At 48.3% G+C, this 16,879-nt stretch overlaps 1 protein-coding gene across 3 annotated transcripts in view; it reads left to right on the forward strand.

The window, feature by feature from the left end:
- Positions 1-242: 242 nt before the first annotated feature.
- The window catches only part of TRAPPC10 (trafficking protein particle complex subunit 10), a 67,597-nt gene continuing 50,960 nt past the window's right edge, over positions 243-16,879 (forward strand). For 2 of the 3 annotated variants that reach the window (XM_072970021.1, XM_072970043.1), the window contains exons 1-2: positions 243-492; positions 15,714-15,795. In XM_072970021.1, coding sequence (XP_072826122.1) covers positions 426-492; positions 15,714-15,795 — 149 coding nt within the window. In that variant the 5' untranslated portion in view covers positions 243-425. The remainder of the gene's footprint in view (positions 493-15,713; positions 15,796-16,879) is intronic. The other variant, XM_072970030.1, reaches the window with a different exon arrangement.

Consider the following 16,879-nt stretch of genomic DNA (forward strand, 5'->3'; position numbering starts at 1 on the left):
GGCCAGCCCTGTCCCCCGAGGGAGCCGGCCCGGGGGCGGCTCCCAGCCGTGCAGCCCCTCCAGTGCAGGACCCACCGCCGCCCACGGCCGGTCCGCGCGGGCTTCGGCCCCGAGGCTCGGAGTGAACCTCCGTGGAGACTCCGCGGCCGGGGCGCCTTTCGGTCGGAGGACAGCGCTCGCCCGGCGTAAGGGCCTCCCCTTTAAGCCGCGCGCCCCGGAAGCGGTCCCGCGGCGCGCCGGCACCGGAAGTGGATGCGGCCGGCGGGCGGCGGCGGCGGCGGCGAGCGGCCGGCTCTGGAGCTGCCTCGCGCGGCCGGGCGGGCGTCGCTGTCGCGACCGCGGCTCCGCTCAGGCTCGGGCTGGCCCTGCGCGGCTTCGGGCTGCCCATGGGGCGCGGGGGGCCGGACCGGTGACGCCGGACGCCCATGGACGCCCCTGAGGAGCCGCTGCCGCCGGTGATCTACACCATGGAGAACAAGCCCATCGTCACCTGTGAGTGCCCGGCGGCGCGGGAGGGGGCGGCGGCCGTGGCGGGCAGCCGGGCCCAGGTCGCCGGCCCCTCGATCCCGGCGGCCCAGGGCCTGCACTCCCGGCCCTGCCGCTTCCTGGAACGGAGGTGTGGCCAGGGCGGTGGCTGCGGCGGGGCTCCTGTCCCCGCGGGCGACCTCCGACCTCCCCGGGGCCGTCCGCCAGCCTCCCCTGCGGGGGACCTCTGACCCCACGCGGGCGACCTCCGACTCCGCCGGGGGACGCCTTCCCGGGTTGTTTGGGCTGCAGTTTGACAGGCCCGGGACGCGGTGCACCCCAGAATCTAGGGCGCGCCCCGGAGTGGGGGCCCCGCCGTGTGCCCCGTCCAGCCGCAGGCTCGGCAGCTCGTCCCGCGACCCGGGGACCGGTCCTTCCCAGCGGAGACCGTTCTCCCTCTGATCCCGCGGGGGCATTCTCTTGGCTGTCGGTTGCGAGCGTGGACGAAGTTTGTGTGCGGTTATTGTGTTAGGAGACGTGGGTTTGTACTTGCGTTAAGCAGTGACAGACGCAGGTGCTCCGTCAGAGCCGTGCACAGCTGCACTTGCATGGGCATGACAGCCCTGCCGGAGCTGGGACTGCGAGCCAGGACTGGTTTCACGCGCGTTACCTCCTTGAATCTCCCCCTTAGTCCCCTCGGGCACCTCCCAGACGCTGGCACGGAACAGAAACCCATTTCACGGATGAGGCTTTAAAGGTTGGGTGAGCTCATCCACACTGGACTGCTAGACTGGTGCCTCCTTCTTTGGGGTGTCGGTTTGTGTGTGTGTACACCACATTTAAGCGTACACAAAGGAATTGTTTCTCTGTTACAGAAAAAATTTTCCTGTTAAGTTTTATAGTTGTGATTTTAGAATTAAATACTTCCAAAAACTTTGAGCTCATAGGGGGTTTGAAATGTTGGCTGACATTTTGATGACTTGCAGAGAGAAATTTCAAACTATTATGAGTTTCGAGCTTTGACAATATTCTTACTTCCAGCTAACTTTTTCCAAAAGTCTTCCACACTCTGAAAGGAAACACTCTTTCTGTAGCAAAGTCCCAGCACTTAGGCCATAATGGTTCTGTAGGTCTTGAGCACCATCCTGTTTCTCCTTGTCATTTTTTTCTAATAAATGGATACCCTCCCTGTATGCTTCCTTTCATCAGATCCCTGAGAACTCGTATGTTTAAAGTTTGTTGCTTTATCTTTAGCTGGTAAAACTTTCTTAGGAAAATGGAATGTGTCACCTCTAAATTTGGACACTTGCATAGTTCAGCAATAGCTGTTTTCTTTTCTCGCCAGGATACCTGTCAACTGAAAGTCTTACTCAAGACTGCACCTTCAGTGCAAGAGGACAGGTGTGCGTAGAGCTGATCTGGAGGTCCTGCAATTCCCAGGTGCTTTCTGTATCCTCGGGGAAGAGGACCGGGCTCGGGTGGTCTTCATGTTGAGTTTCAGTGCCTTCCAGATCCTGGAGACTTCTCCCCAAGTGCCCTGCACATCAGGGGTGCCGGATCAGTGTTGCTTGTAGGACATCCATGTGGCTAATTATTTCCCATACCCCTTAGCTTACAGGTTCGTAGCAATATACTTCAGTAGGCGTTATGAAGACACACATCTGAAGAGGTTCGTAAAGCCCTGTTGGAGTCAACCTTGACTAAATGGGTCAGTTGTTACCCTTGTAGTGCTCGAGGTGTGTGTTTAGTGCTTAAGTTTGCACACACATGCGCGACAGGCAGCTGAGGGACAATTTCCTTTCCTGCATGTTGGTTGCAGTAGCCGTGTTGGTGGAGGTTTTTCCGGTGTTTGAAGCGTAAAGAAGAAGTGTTATCGGTACTGACGGCATCTCTGTTTTAAAAGGCGCAACCATTCATTCACTGGAGTCTCAGAAGAGGAAAAGGCTTTAGTAAACTTTCAGAGAAAGTTAGCTTGAAAAATGAAAAAGATCCCTTTACAAGTTAAAGATGTTTTAACTTTTAAGAAAGGCTGCCTTCATAGTTCACGTTTGAGATTGCGTTTTGGTGTATCAGGGACTGGAGCTTCGTGAGCACTTAATCTGGTTTCACTTCATACTTCGTGTGGTTCCATTTTTCCGGGTGCACGTGTTTTGAGGGGAGCAGCTAGCCTAAGCAGTGTGGGCAAAGGCAGTAGGAAAATTGCTTGAAAAAAGTCCATCCAGAGGCTCAGCTATTATGTCCATTCCCCTTGTTATGCAGCGTTTTAGTTTTCAAAAGTGCCTTTACATCTCCTTGAATACTTTTCCAGCCATTGCACCCTGAGGAGGTCTGTGTTTGTTCGTTGTAAAATAAAGCAGAGTTTATGCTTGCTCTCAGTTTTTTTCGTAGAATTTGGAACATTTTACTTAGAATGAAAATGAATTGTGTAGCATACTTTCTGAGAAGAATGTAGCATGTCGCTGGTTCAGGTACTGTGTAGGAACTGCTTATTTGTGGCCACGAGAAGACTGGGAAGTCCCCAGAGGTTAGGGGGAAATAGAATACATTATTATTTGAAAGCCTTACCGAATTATTTTAATAATATTCTGAAGCTGCCTGAAAATTTTAATGGCCTTCAATCCGTAATTAAAAATTTCCGAACCTGCTGCCTAACTGCCTCCGGTGCAGAGTGACTGCCTCAGTGGAGGATCTGCTCAGACGTCCAAGACTTGTTAAGTGTCTGACTACTGGAGAATGTATCTGAAGTGCACAGGGATGTCCGCCGAACAGTTAGTGATGACGTTGGGGGATGAATCACCTAATCGTAGCAGTTTGTATATGTATAGTATAATTTATTAATCATGAAAAATGCACAATGAAACTGAAACAAATCCAGCAGATCCATTTGATCTAAATTTAAATTATAGCTTAGATTATTTTTCAACCACCAGATCAGTTCACTCTTGAGAATAAAGACTTGGGTTTCTGATCTAAGGGTATCCAGGAGGGTTATTTATGTTCCTTCTCCAGCTGAGCAGACGGTTATTGTAATCCTACTGATTTGTGGCTTTTCTGTTTTGGCTGTCGGCATCATTCCCAAGATAGCACCTCTTCAACATAGGATTGTGTGGTATCTGAAAAACAGCAGCACTCCACCCGAGCGACCCGTTCTCACCCAGGCACGTTGGACGCTGCCATTTTCGTTTTTCTCAGTCTCTGTGTTTGGGGTTCCAGATCTGACATGATAAATTTTCAAAGGGAGAAAATGGCAACAAAAATGAGTAGATCTGTAATCTGTATCTGGTATCTGGTTGTAATGCTTTGTATCTGGTTGGAATTTGTATTTTCCCCTGTAGGTTAAAATTTTTAAATTTGCACATCACGGTTTTCCACCGGGCGTCAAAGTATGGTGCTTGTGATTTAACCACTCTTTGTTTCGTTGCCGAAGAGTAACTTAAAATGTCCTCTTTCTATATTGATGCATGTAAATGGTGGTCTTGGCCCATATTGAATTCTTAAGCCAGTAGGGAATCAACTATTGAGAAGCAGGAGAAGCATTTCTCCTTGGGAAACAGTTCCACGGGATGGATTTGGAGGTGGGACCCAAGGCACTACTGGCTTTGTTTACCTTGCTTTTTGGGGGGAAATTAATTAATTAATTAATTAATTTTCTTTCTTCCCCTCCCTCCCCTCCTCTCCTCTCCTCTTTTTTTCCCTGTAAACTGAAGTGCAATTACCTTGCTTTTGAAATCGCTTCTCCCTGTGCGTGGTTCCAAACAGTCAGGACTTACATATGTGCCTTCCTCCCCCTCTGTGAAGTAGGGAGGAGGTAGTGCCAGTCTCTTGGGGTGGGTGTAGGGCTTGAAAGAATATGTGTAAAGCACTCAGAAGAGTGATGAATGTGCAAAAAGAATGCTAGCTTCTAAGGAGGGAGTCCTTCCTTCTCTCTGCTCACGGTGGCTTTAGTGTCTTTAATACTTTTTTCATCACACCTCTGGGCTAAAAAGAACATTTAATAATTTCATTTATCAAGTAGTTAGGTTCAAATAATTTTATCAAGTGTCATGTCATAACAGTAGTTATTTGAAAAAATGCACATAAATGGGAAGAAAATTTTTATTTCATTCTTAGATAACCAGGGTAACAGACTAATGGGATGGTTGCATCTGTTGGGCACTGCACAACTTCTCTAACCTGGGAGTCAGGCTGGTCTCTGCTGCCTTCTTTGTTTCCTTTTAGTAGGGAGGTGGTACTAGCCTTTTATCACAGCAACTCCCTTGTTTTGTGATGATAATGATGCCATTGAGAGAATTGTAGCACGAGGTCGTATGGAAACAATACCTCAGCTGGGGTTTGGGATATCTTCAGTACTGCCGTTTCCCTCATAAATTTAAAATACCCTTTGGACCCTCTGTGGGTTTGCTGCAGTACCCCGAGGCACCGGGGTACACAGTTTGGGAACCCATGTTACTAGTATCTTAGCTCAACTCTAGGGTGGATTTGAACTGAGAATTTAGAAGTGAAAAGCTTCCTTTTCCATTTGAACTTCAGGTCATGCCAGACTTACAACATGTGTTTCTGAATGGTTTCTAGTAAAATTTGGTTTATGCAAATGAAGCTCAAGGGTTTGATTTTTTTTTTTTTTTTTAAAGCACTGATGAGTCTCTGAAATAACCAGGCTTGGCCAATGTAACACGCGGGCCAGTCTTTCCCTAGAAAGGAACTGACAGCATGGTGGTGCGGTCCATGTGGAGGGAGCTGGGAAGGGCCAAACCAAGGTGGTCGCCTTTTATTGAAAATGCAAGGGACTTACTGAAGAATTTTCTGTCTGAAAAAAGTTTTTTGCCAGTTGACAGAGTGTCTTTTCATGTGTATTGCACGATTCAGTGTATGGTCTCACAGAGGCTCAGAGCTGATCTCCTCGCCCTCTGTTCTGCTGGGGGGGGGGGCGGGCTTCCACCGGAAAGCCTCTAAATCCCCCATCACACCTTCCTGAGGCCCCTGGCGGCAGTCTGCCCAGAGGCCCTGGCGCTTTCTCCCCTCCCTTTACCTCGCCTTCCTTCTTCACCTCCCTCCTGTCCTCGCTGTCTGATCAACTTGTGCTTTGTTAACTGCTCTTAAGGTGAATTTTAACTGTGTTCATAGTATTTTGCGCTTAGAGAATATTTGATTTTTAAATTTAAAATTGATGGCCTTAGAGTTGTTCCCAGCTCCTCTTTTTTGCTCCCAACAGACATTGAGTCTATCAGCAAATATTTTTGAAGTTTATCTAGAATTCAGCCACTTCTCAGCTTTACTGCTACTCAAACCCCAGACCCCAGCCCTTTCATCTCTCCCTGGGTCTCCTGCAGCTTCCCAGCTGGCATCCTGTTAACAGCCTGGCCCCTGGAAGTTAAGGGCAGTCCCTCTGAGAGAGAAGTCACAGCGTGTAATTCCCCTGCTCAGACCCGCAGGGGCCAACCACCTTCTCAGCATAGTATCCCCAGACCTTCCCCAGGGCCGTGAGACCCTCCGTGGCCTGCTGCGCCGGGCCCCGCCGCCCTGGGCCGCACACTGGCCTCCTGGCTGTGCCCTGGCCCCCGGGTGCTGCCCTCTCGCGGCCGGCGGCTGCTCACACACCGCTTCCCACGCCACCTACCTTTCGCCATCGCTTTGACTTCGTTCAGTCTTCTTGGTTCAGCACCCCCGACAGAAAAATTTGCTTTTTCTCGATCTGTTGTTTCTCTCCACTCCTAACCCAGAGTGCCCACAAACTAGCATGTGGGGTTCAGAGAGGTAGGAACTTCGCCTGTCTTGTTCACTGTGTGTGTCCAGCACCTGGACAGTGCTTGGCACATAGTTGGTATTCAGTAGATATTTGTGAATAAGTTAAATAAACGAGTAAGCATTTCTCTAAGGGAGAAACTCCTGTATGTCAGTGAATGCTTCCATCAGGTGGGAGCTTTTGATGGTGTCATATTGTTTTCTTCAAATACGTGTTTTCATCAAGATAAGACAGCTTTGCAGAAGATGCTTGGATAATTTGAATCCTGATCACTCAGACTTGTTTTAGGTAAACTGCTATGCACTTAGTTGTTTTTTTTTTGATACTGGAACATTCTCTGGAGTTTTTGAATCAAGGAAATACGTGTTAATCCAGTAGAAGAAATAAAGCTCACTAGTGTGGTAGGGACTGTGGTCTTTCAAATGGTCCTCTTGAGCTCTTTCAGATATGCTTTCTCTACTCCAAGTCAGAAGAAATTTAACAACGACCAAGCCAAAGCGTTTTTGGGTCACTGATTCAGCTTCTCGAGGAACTGTCAAGCTGGCATCTGGATGAAGCCTTGGAAGAAGATATATCTGTACCTTTGCAAAATGTGCCTTTCACCCTTACACGTGTATAAAGCAGGAATACAGTTTTATTGTAAGAGATGGAATCCAAGTGTACTTGCTAGGTCGGAAGGTGAGCGTGGTTTAAATTTTGAGACCTGCTTCTGAATCACCCTGTGAAGAAGCTGTATTCTGAGTTATACTCTGCTACTCTGGGTAGGGTTCATCTTTTTAATTTTCACCAGTCTGATGGATGGGGGAAGACTAACATAGTTTTCTTTTTTCTAAACGGCTTTATTGAGGTTTAATCTACATACGTAACATTACTATCCATTGTATGTGTACAGTTCTCTGACCACTAGTGTGTAGAGTTGTGCAGCCATCACCGTAAGTCAGTTTTAGAACATTTCTATCACCCCAAGATGTTCGCTTGTACTTGTGAGCAGTTAATCAAAGCGTCAGCCAAGGCTGTGCTCCCTCCCAAGGTTTGAGGGGAGGGTCCTTCTTGCCTCTCTTCCAGCTCCCAGGAATCCTTGGCGTTCCTTGGCTTGTAGCCCCATCACTCCTGTCTCTGCTTTGTCTTCACATGGCCTCCTCTCTCCCTGTGTTTTTCCCTTCTGTCTCTTACTTGACCTGACAAGTGACCTCTTGTCGTTGGATTTAGGGTCCATCTAAACACGATCTGGAATGATCTCATTTGAGATCCTGAACTTAACTGTATCTATAAAGACCCTTTTTCCAAGTAAGTTTCATTCACAGGTTCTGGGGGGTCAGGACATGGACACATCTTTCGGGGGCCCTGTTCAGCTCCTTCGTCATTGTCTGCATCGGTTCCCAGGTGCCCCTCGGCTGGCTTCCGTCGCGTGTCTCCGGTTCTGTGTCACTTTGTCTGCCTCTGGGGGCTTGTCCGCTCTGCAGTCCAGGCCGAGGAGCCGCTCCTGGGGTCTGGGATTTTGGGCTTGAGACGTTGGCACAAAGATGGATGGTCTCTTAGGAAGAGATGAACCTTTTCTGCAGTCTCTCTCTATTTTTTCCCCCAGGGAAATAAATGCCTTTATTTGGCTTCTTGCATGTGTTGTGTTACGTGATGCTTCATTCCTCAATATTTTAGGCCCTTGTTTGCAAAATTTTTTTAAGGAGTGAGCAGAGAATGAAGAAACTGACAACAGGTCGGACCTTGGTTTCACCAGGGAGTGTTGTATGTTTGGAAAGTTTTCTTATTTTTACCAGGTAGTGTTATTTTTCTTAACTGCCGACCCCAGGGCCAGGCTTGCTGGGCCAGACCAGGATCCCTCCGTGTTTGGTCAGGCCCCACCCCAGCGTTTCTGTTGGGATCACTCAAGCGAGGGTTGCTAGGGCTGTGATAAATGCTTAATTTTGCTGGATGTTTTCAAATTCCCCTTGCTAATGGTGCACCTTTTGAAAACGGCAATTAGACCTCCCTGAGAAAGTAATCTTTGAACAGAGACTTTAAGAGGGCGAGGGAGGAACCTGGGGGCAGAGCGGTTTGGGGACCCTTCTCTCCAAGGCTGCAGGGCAGGGTGAGCCTGGACTGAGCAGAGTCTCTTATTGGACTTGCAGATACTGTGATCCAAACTGCCATCCTATATTTTCTTTATTTTAAAATATGTAAAACCATTAAAGGCTTAGTCTTAAGTGTTCTTGTATTTAGATGCATTTATCTTATCTTTTTGTGTTGGAACTCTTCAATTTTAAGCTGTGTGGTCTCTGGGTGACCGTGTGCCCCTGGTTGGAGGTGTTTGCTCAGACCTCCTTGAACACTTGGCACGTGTGCTGGATTGTCTTTCATGTTAAAAGGCAGAAAGACTTTGGGACTTTGTGCCTTGTGAGCGGACTCTGTGTGTTGATTGTAGTTCCCCTTCTGCAGACTCCCACAGCATGGAACTCCCTTAACACTCTCCGTTGTACTTTTTCCCTTTGGTCACACCTAGAGGCAGTCACTGTCCTGTAGACTAGGTACTGGGTACGGAAGGGAAGCAGAGCAGGGAGGAGCACGTGAGTGTGTCCCAGTACACGGCTCAGGAGGAGAGCTGGAAGGATCAGGTCTGACGTGAGAGCCAGGGGTGCAGTGGCAGGGGTCCTGAGTTGTGACTTCAAATCAGCGTGCTTGGAAGGCCTGATGCAGAGGATCTGGGACAGCTGACAGCAGAGGAAGGTGATTCCCTTCCCGTCTACTGTAGGAGTTACTTTTCTTTAACCTTGGCCTCTGGGGTGCAAGGCAGTGGGAGCGCCCACTGCTTTTCTTAATATATACCTTCCAGTAAAGGCAGGGCAGTGTTTATGTGTAGAGATTGAGGGGGGGCATCAGTTGCCTGGTCATTTTAGGGCACAAGTGAAACCCTGATGTCTCCTTAGAGAGTCTGGATATCCTCTGGGTCTTTCTGTTTTTTGTCGTTAACCTTCACTCACTGCCCCCACCTCCAAATATGAAAGCCTTTTATGTGCAGATACTCTGGGAGGACCGCTGGGGAGGGCTTCCATATTCCATGATTATGCATTTAATACTAGTTTTCCCCACAAAAGAGCTTGCAGTTTGAAGCATTAATTAAATTTCATTACTGCAATGACATTATACATAAATTATGGCAAATACATTTTACACGTTATTGAGTAGGCGGAAGTGACTTCCCAGTTTATGACTTTGGACGTTTTTATCGTCCGTTTGAAAGTCTGTTCCACCAAAAGCTGTTGAGGAGAACTTAATTAATGTGTGGTCTGAGGGGTTAAGGACAGCGCCTCCTTAACACTTCTTGGGAGTGTTAAATGGGAGTGAGCTGCCTCACAGTGAAGTGAAGCTTTGTTTAGTTGAATGCCGTTTCTACATTTTTCTGTAAAGCAAATGTGAGGTAAATTACGTGTTTCCTTGGCTTTTTTTGTTCAGAAGTAAAGTCATAGCCTCTCTTGCTCGGAAGGGCTTGAAACGGGTCCCGCAGTCCTGGTCTGGCCACGCAGCGAGGTCCTCCGACCAGAGGGCGGCTTCCCGGCGGGGCTGAAGCCCGCCCGGTCCCTGTCCCTGCGTTCCTGGTGCTCTGGGGTCTCTGGAGCCCTCTGAAGGGTAAACGTGACATTGCCCATCAGGTACGTGAAGACAGCCATCCTGTTTACAGGCTAAATAAGCTGAAGGGTCTTCAGTTCAAGGTCAAGTGAGAGATGCCTTTTATTAGAAAAGTGACTGTTTCCTTTCACTAAGATTATACTAAAGAATCTGAAGAAAACTTACACTGTATGAGAGTATTAGCAAATATTTAGAGGTGTTAAGATCTTTTCTCCAACATAAATATCCAAATAAAGATACTGATCTCGAAACGGCTGGCATCAGGTATCTGGGAAAGCTGTGTGTCAGGGGCCGATGGGCTGAGCACTTTGTGTTTCTTTGCGCTCTCTCGTGGTTGTGGTTTCCTGATCCTTCTGTACTTTTGCAGAGACCTTCACAGCTCTGTGTGTTGAAGTAGGGGACAGTGGGATGCCAGGGGCAGAAGCGGTCACTGTGTCGCTGAAGGTCTTCTGGAACCTGTATTTTCAGCCAAGCAATGTCAGCACAGCCCCTGCGGATTCATTAGGAAACAGCATGAGGGGCAGCGGCAGCCTGGGTGTGACTCAGCCCCGCACAAGCCGCGTGGCTCTGGCGAGGCAGGGGTGTCCTCACATGTAGGGTGGCACTCGATCCTCCGGCTGCTGTGAGGGTTGGGGTGACTGCCAGGCCCACCATGCCGTCCGCGAGTGCACGGTCAGCTGTTCACTTCTTGTAGCTGGCTCTCTCCTGACGCCCTCCCCCCCCCGCCATAGCTGAGCGGACCCTCCTGGGTCCTCTAGAACTGCAAAGTCACAAAGTTATGTTGTGCTGAGTACTACATAGATGATTTCTGAGGGGAGGGTGCAAATCAAATGCTTTTACTTTCCCCTTTTAAGTTTTTCACACACTTTCCATAGTTGTGTCAGTGTCTTGGGGCTGCTGTAACGATTACGTACACTGTGTGCCTTAGAACAACACAAAGTTATTCTCCTAGCGTTCTGGAGAGCAGAAGTCTGAAACGGGTCTCATTGGGCTAAAGTCAAGGTCCTTCTGGAGGCTCCAGGGGAGAAGCTGTTCCTGCTTTTCCCGGCTTTTTGGGGTGCCTGCATCCTTGGCTCCTGGCCCCTCCATTTTCACAGCTGGTGACGACCAGACCAGCTCAGTCTTCCTCGTGGGGCTGTCCCTTTGGTTGTGACTTCCGCTTCCCTCTTCCCCATTCAGGTATCCTTGCGAGTACTTGGGGCCCATCCAGATAATCCAGGATAATCTCTTTATTTTAAGATCAGCTGATCAGCAACCTTAATCTGCCTGCAATCTTAATTCTCCCTTGCCATGTAAAGTAACGTGTTCACAGGCCCCAGGGAGTGGGACTGTTACCTAGACTTCTGAATGCCCTTAACACGTGTCTGGGGAAAAGCACAGGAAGTAATGATTCTCTAAGTATGAAAACCCTGTGGTGTCCTCCCCAGCTGAGAGGTGACTTTTGTCCACCGCCCTCCCCGAGGCATAATTTATAGCTGTAGAGCATGCAAGCCACATTTGGTAATTTACTCTATCTTTTCTGTAAACTCTTTAGTGCCAAAATCAATCTTAATGTCATGACAGAGTCCTAAAGTCTTCAAAAAAATTACTGCGAAAGCATTATAGGAACATTAGCAACAACAAATATATAGCTTTTTGAACATAGATACATTTTCCTTTTAGGGTAAGAGAATTTGTGCCTTTAGTTTAGTTTAGTTTGGATGCCCCATGTTCCTGAAAGCCTGAAATGCAGACTGAGCACCCTCTGGTCTCCTCCCCGGATGGAACCGCTTTGCGGGGCGTGGTTAGGATGTACGCTTTCAGCAGGTGCAGCGTCGCTTGTCTGCCCGCCTGCTGGAGGCACTGTCACACAAAGCAGGACGCCCTGGGGTCCTCTGCCCTTCAGGTATCAGCGTAATGCTGATTCTGTTCTGGTTGCAGTTGGCTGTTGAGAATTGAAAACCTGAATTTTAAAAATGCTTTGACACTAAATAACTCTGTGACTTTGCAGTTCTAGTGGACCCTAACATGAAAGTTTTGCACATTAAATGATTGAAAGTAAAAGTTTCCATTGCTCTTTGGGTTGGTGAAGGGTAAAACAGACGACATCTGACTGTGACGACAGCTTGTGACTGCCCTGACCCTGGCCCTGGCGGGTCCACAGCGTCCTCGTTGGGTTTGTCTGGGCCTGGTACCACGCTGTGCTTGGACCCTCGTGTTAGTGAGAGTGTCTAAGCTCTAAAAGACTATCTAGCCTACAGGTTTCTAGTTTTCGTTATAATCGACTTCTTTGAAAATTAGGGTTTTCAGAAATAAGCATTTTTCTTACTGTCTTATTGTTGGTGATCTAAAATCTAAGTGATCCATCTTTATCTGTAGTTATTTATGTTTTCTTGGACATGTGTTAGTGTCTTTTTACTTACTGTTGGTAAAAGTTGACTACTTAATAACTGAGTTCCCACGTCCTTCTGTTAAAAGTTTTAAGAAAGTGTTAAGCAGTTTGTTGAAATATGACCCATTTAAGCTGAAGTCACTGAAATCATCCTTTTGAGTTCTTACCCCTCCCTGTGTTTAATTAGTTCTTATCTGCTTTTAACATAAAAAGTTTAAAATTGCATGATTAATACATGGATATATGCTTGTAAAAACCTCAGAGAATGCAGTCGTAAGTCAGGAAATAGGGACTTTCTGCATCAGTTACCCGGCTGTGAGAAACAGCAAGTCTAATCACAGCTGGCGTGAACGGGAAAGCACTTAGGCTCATAGAGTCGGAGACCCAGGGTTCTGCCTGCCTCTCCTGGGGGCTCCTGAGCCAGGCTCTCCTCGGCCTCTGGGCTCAGGGGCAGCCTGGGGGCAGGTGCCCAGTGGGTCTGGGCAGCATTCGGACAGAGTACCATCCCTCTCTTCAGAGTGAGGCCCCCGTCCCCTGACGTTTCCCTTTGCATTCGGGTGGCTCCTCTGCCTGTCCTGCCTCCTGCCCGGGTGCCCCACGTGCCAATGCCGCTGCGGGCGAGGGATGGCCGTGATGGTCTGCGCATGCCCCTGGCGCTGCCTGCGGGCGGGCCCGTGCTCCCTGGGCCTCCCAGCCTCATCGCCAAGTGTTCCCTAGCGAGTGAGGACACACACACAGGGAGAGAGAGACTATGTTAATGGGACTGTGCTCTGAATTACTCTTGCCAAGTATTTTGATAACTCTCCCCTCTCTCACAAAAAAAAAAAAAGAGAAAAGAAACCTTAGTTGTTGAAATAAATAGTCTGAGTTGACTGTAAACACTGCAGTTTTCTGAACAGGGTTCTTTGGACGCGGTGTCAACCCTGCGTCTCACTTTGCTTCCAGGAGCCGTTTCCTGGCGGCTGGATCCTTACCCGTTTCCTTGGGCCCCATGCCCATGGGACCAACATGGACATCAGCCTAGGGTTGGGCTCACAGCACAGGCCTCAGAACTCGAATGCTTTTCTACTTAGTGGCAGGACTATTTTGGGGGCTACAGAGTGTACATTGTTAATTTAATTGCCTGTCACAAGCCGAGATTGAATTCTGTGGGGTTCACACCCAGGCTCTTGGCGCTCTGGCTCTCTGTCGCCCGTTTTCAGAGACGTGTCTGCTTTTCATGGTGCTCAGTGCATGGCTTGGAGAGTGTTGTCATGAATAGCCATGTATTCTGAGAAAGTCATGGTGGCTTCTCTTCATTTCACGGCCAGTCAGTGTAGAATTTCAGTGGGTGAGAAGAATTCGACCTTAGAATGTAAACTGGGGGCACTGTTGCTCGAGCTGCCCTAACAAAGCAGCCCGGCCTGGGGGGGCGCATGGCGGAGACGCGTCTCCTCCCAGCGCTGGGGGCTGGGAGTCCAGGGTCAGTGTCCACAGGATTGGGGTCCGAGGCCTCGCCCCTTGACTCGTAATGGCCAGTGTCCTCGTCGACACTGGACTTGCTGTGACCTCACGTGGTCTCTTCCCACCCTGATGTCTGTGTATCCACGTTTTCTCTTAGCAGAGCACCAGTCAGATGGGATCAGGGTCCATTCTGCAGACCTCGTTCTAACTTAATCAGCTCTTCCAAGACCTAATCTCCAAACACAGCCACATTCAGAGGTGCTGGGGGTTAGGATTTCAACACAGGAGTTTGTTACCCAGCTCGGAACAGGCACTGAGATCAGATGGTCACATGTTAAGTCCCCTGTTATTGCCCGATGACATCTTTGCCGTTGACAGATGTGCTAAGTGACCTATAATCTTTAAAAAGTAAATTTAGCATGCAAATTAAAGATTTATTTTACAGTTGAATGTAAGACTTCGTAGTCGCCATTTAGTCAAGTTTTATCATGTCACAGGATTTCTTGTGTGAGAGACGTGGGAGGGGCATGTAGGAGGCTCTTCATTGGTTTACACTGTGGGCATAAGGTGATGGTACCTTTGAGTGGGGCTTTACTGCAAGGACCATATACAAATCCTATATATTTATTTAGTAAACCAAGTGAAAGGGGAGGAAGCTTCCTTGTAGTTGCTCTAATTTCTACTTAGCGAAGAGGAGTGATTTTTATGTTAATCTTGGAGCCTTTTAAAGAGGCCGCAGGAGTTGGCGCTTAAAGATAAGATATTTGAAGCTAACTAAAGATTTTCTTACTTTAATGATTTCTAAGACAACTACCAAAGAAATGAACATGAAAAATGTAGAGTTAAAACATAGAAGATGTTTTTATGTCAACAGCAAATGTGTTAATAGGAAACCTTACTGAAGATTTACTTCGCATCAGGCCTTGTTCGAGGTTATTTATGTTGACTCAGTCTCACCACAGCCCTACTGGGCAGCTCTTCTTGTTTTCCCATTTCACAGATGGTCCCCGAGGCACAGGAAGGGAAGTGGCCGCCCCAGGCTTACGCAGCGGGTGGAGAGAGGCGCTCAGTGGGACCCAGTGGTCAGCCCTCAGGGTCCGTGGCTAGTCTCGATGCCCGCTGCCTCTCTGCCTCTCTGATACTCAACCCAGCTGCCCAGAAACGTCATTACTCAGAGCAGTGCCTTGACATTGTCACGTGGTTTTGGGGGGCTTTGTTTTGTTTTATTTTAGGCTCCCCATAACAAAATAAGCAAATGCATCAATGGCCCATATCAATTCCCAATGATTTCTTTAAGATCAATATAAAAGCAATTTGGAAAATGGTTTTGCTTGGAGTTAGAGGATCCGCTGAGTAGAAGAATTGGAGCCATCTATATTAAGAGGTTCTTTTGTAGCTTAAGTATAATATGGTTGTACTCTCACTTCTGAGAGCTAAGTGGACTTTGCAGTTCTGTTAAAGCTGAGACGAAAGAGCTGCATTAACAACCCAGCGTGCAGAGCCAGACACGCCTGTCCTCCTCTCTGGTCCCCGCCCCAGCCGGCTCCGTGCTCTCCTCTCTGGGAGGCGGCCGTGCTTGTCCCAGCGTCCTGGGACTGTCGCGAGGACGCCTTAGGAGAACGCGTGTCCCTGTGTCTCTGCTCCTACTGGGTGCACCTCGAGCTTTTTACGGTGAGGAAACTCACATCCCCTTGTCTGGGTTTCCTTTTCTTACGGGGTTCTGGGGCGAGCTCTGCGAGCTGCAGTCAGCAGCGGCTCTGTAAGTGAGCCACGAGGGAGCCGGCGGCCGTCTCCTCGACTTTCCACCCCCCTTCCCTGCTCCTCCTCCCCTTCTCCTCCTCCTCGTGGGGAGACCCGTACCCCGCTCCGAGAGGCCGCGTGAGGCTTCCTTAGGTCCTGGGGGTCAAGTACTGCGCTTTCTTGAGCCCACTTATTTAAAGACATGAAACAGTCTTGTTTTGTGATATCATTTTACTGAATTTTCAGATTGTCTAAAAATACCAACTTAATAAATTTCAGAGCCCATTTTCCAATGTTCACCTAAAAATGCCATTTTTATTCTTGTTGAAGGTGCTGGAGATCAGAACTTATTTACCTCTATTTATCCAACGCTTTCCCAGCAACTTCCGAGAGAGCCGATGGAATGGAGAAGGTACGGTCGCCCGGTTTGGGCTGCATCTTCCTCTTCGTTTTGTGGACATTTGTGTGAGCAAGTGAGGGACTCTAAGTTGCAGCCTGACTTCTAAGGACACTGAACAGCGCCACGTAATCCGTGGGCCTTCTTTAAGGAATGTGTTGATTTTCTTAACAAGACACAGGATGACAGAAACAGGACACTTCTTCTGAGCTAAGGGCCCGCTTTTATAGGAGTGGCTTCTGATTCTCCACGGCTCATCAGGACATCTTAGCGGCGCAGGCATCCTGGGGCGGAGGCGTGCCCGGCCTCCCTCCATGGTGGAGCAGGCGCCCTCCTCTGCGGCCTGCGCTCCTGGGCTCTTCTCTTAAGGACGAGAAAGTCTACAGGAAGTTGTTATTTAAAAATGAGAGAAGCCAGGCCAACCCTCCCATTTATCCTGTTGTTGTAATTGTTCATCTAATGACTTGTTCTGAGGAAATAACTGACTTCGAATTATCTTACTGGAAAACTTATTTCTGGTAAGATTAGATATTACCTGTAGAAAATGTTTGGATTTTGACTTATTAATACAGGTAATCTGATTTTAACCAAGGTGTGTGAAAAATTTCCTGTTGTTATCCATGGTCATGCAGTTCTGAGTCTGGCTACGTCACTCCTTCCTGACCACCAGTTTGTACCCCAACTGACAGGAGGAATTAACATTCCGGATGGTTCACCCAGGCTCTCCATTGAATCTAGTCTAATTTTTGTGCCAATTACAGTGTTACAAGGAATGTATTTAGTTACTAACACATAATATAGAGTATACAGATGTGGGAGAATTCTCTCCCAGAGAAGTTACTCAACATCAGGGGGAAGGGTATAGCTCAAGCGGTAGGGTGCATGCTTAGCGTGCACAAGGTCCTGGGTTCAATCCCCAGTACCGCCTCTAAAAATAAGTCAGTAAACCTAATTACCTACCCCCGAAACCAAAGGAAAAAAATTATTCCACATCTGAGAAGGCCCAGTGCTGTGAATGAGGGAAAACAACTCACAAATGGAGGAGTTTAATACTTAAAAAAATAGGAGTAATCTGGAAAGGATTTCAAATAAGTATACA

Source organism: Vicugna pacos, chromosome 1, assembly GCF_048564905.1.
Source record: "Vicugna pacos chromosome 1, VicPac4, whole genome shotgun sequence".
Lineage (NCBI taxonomy): Eukaryota > Metazoa > Chordata > Mammalia > Artiodactyla > Camelidae > Vicugna > Vicugna pacos.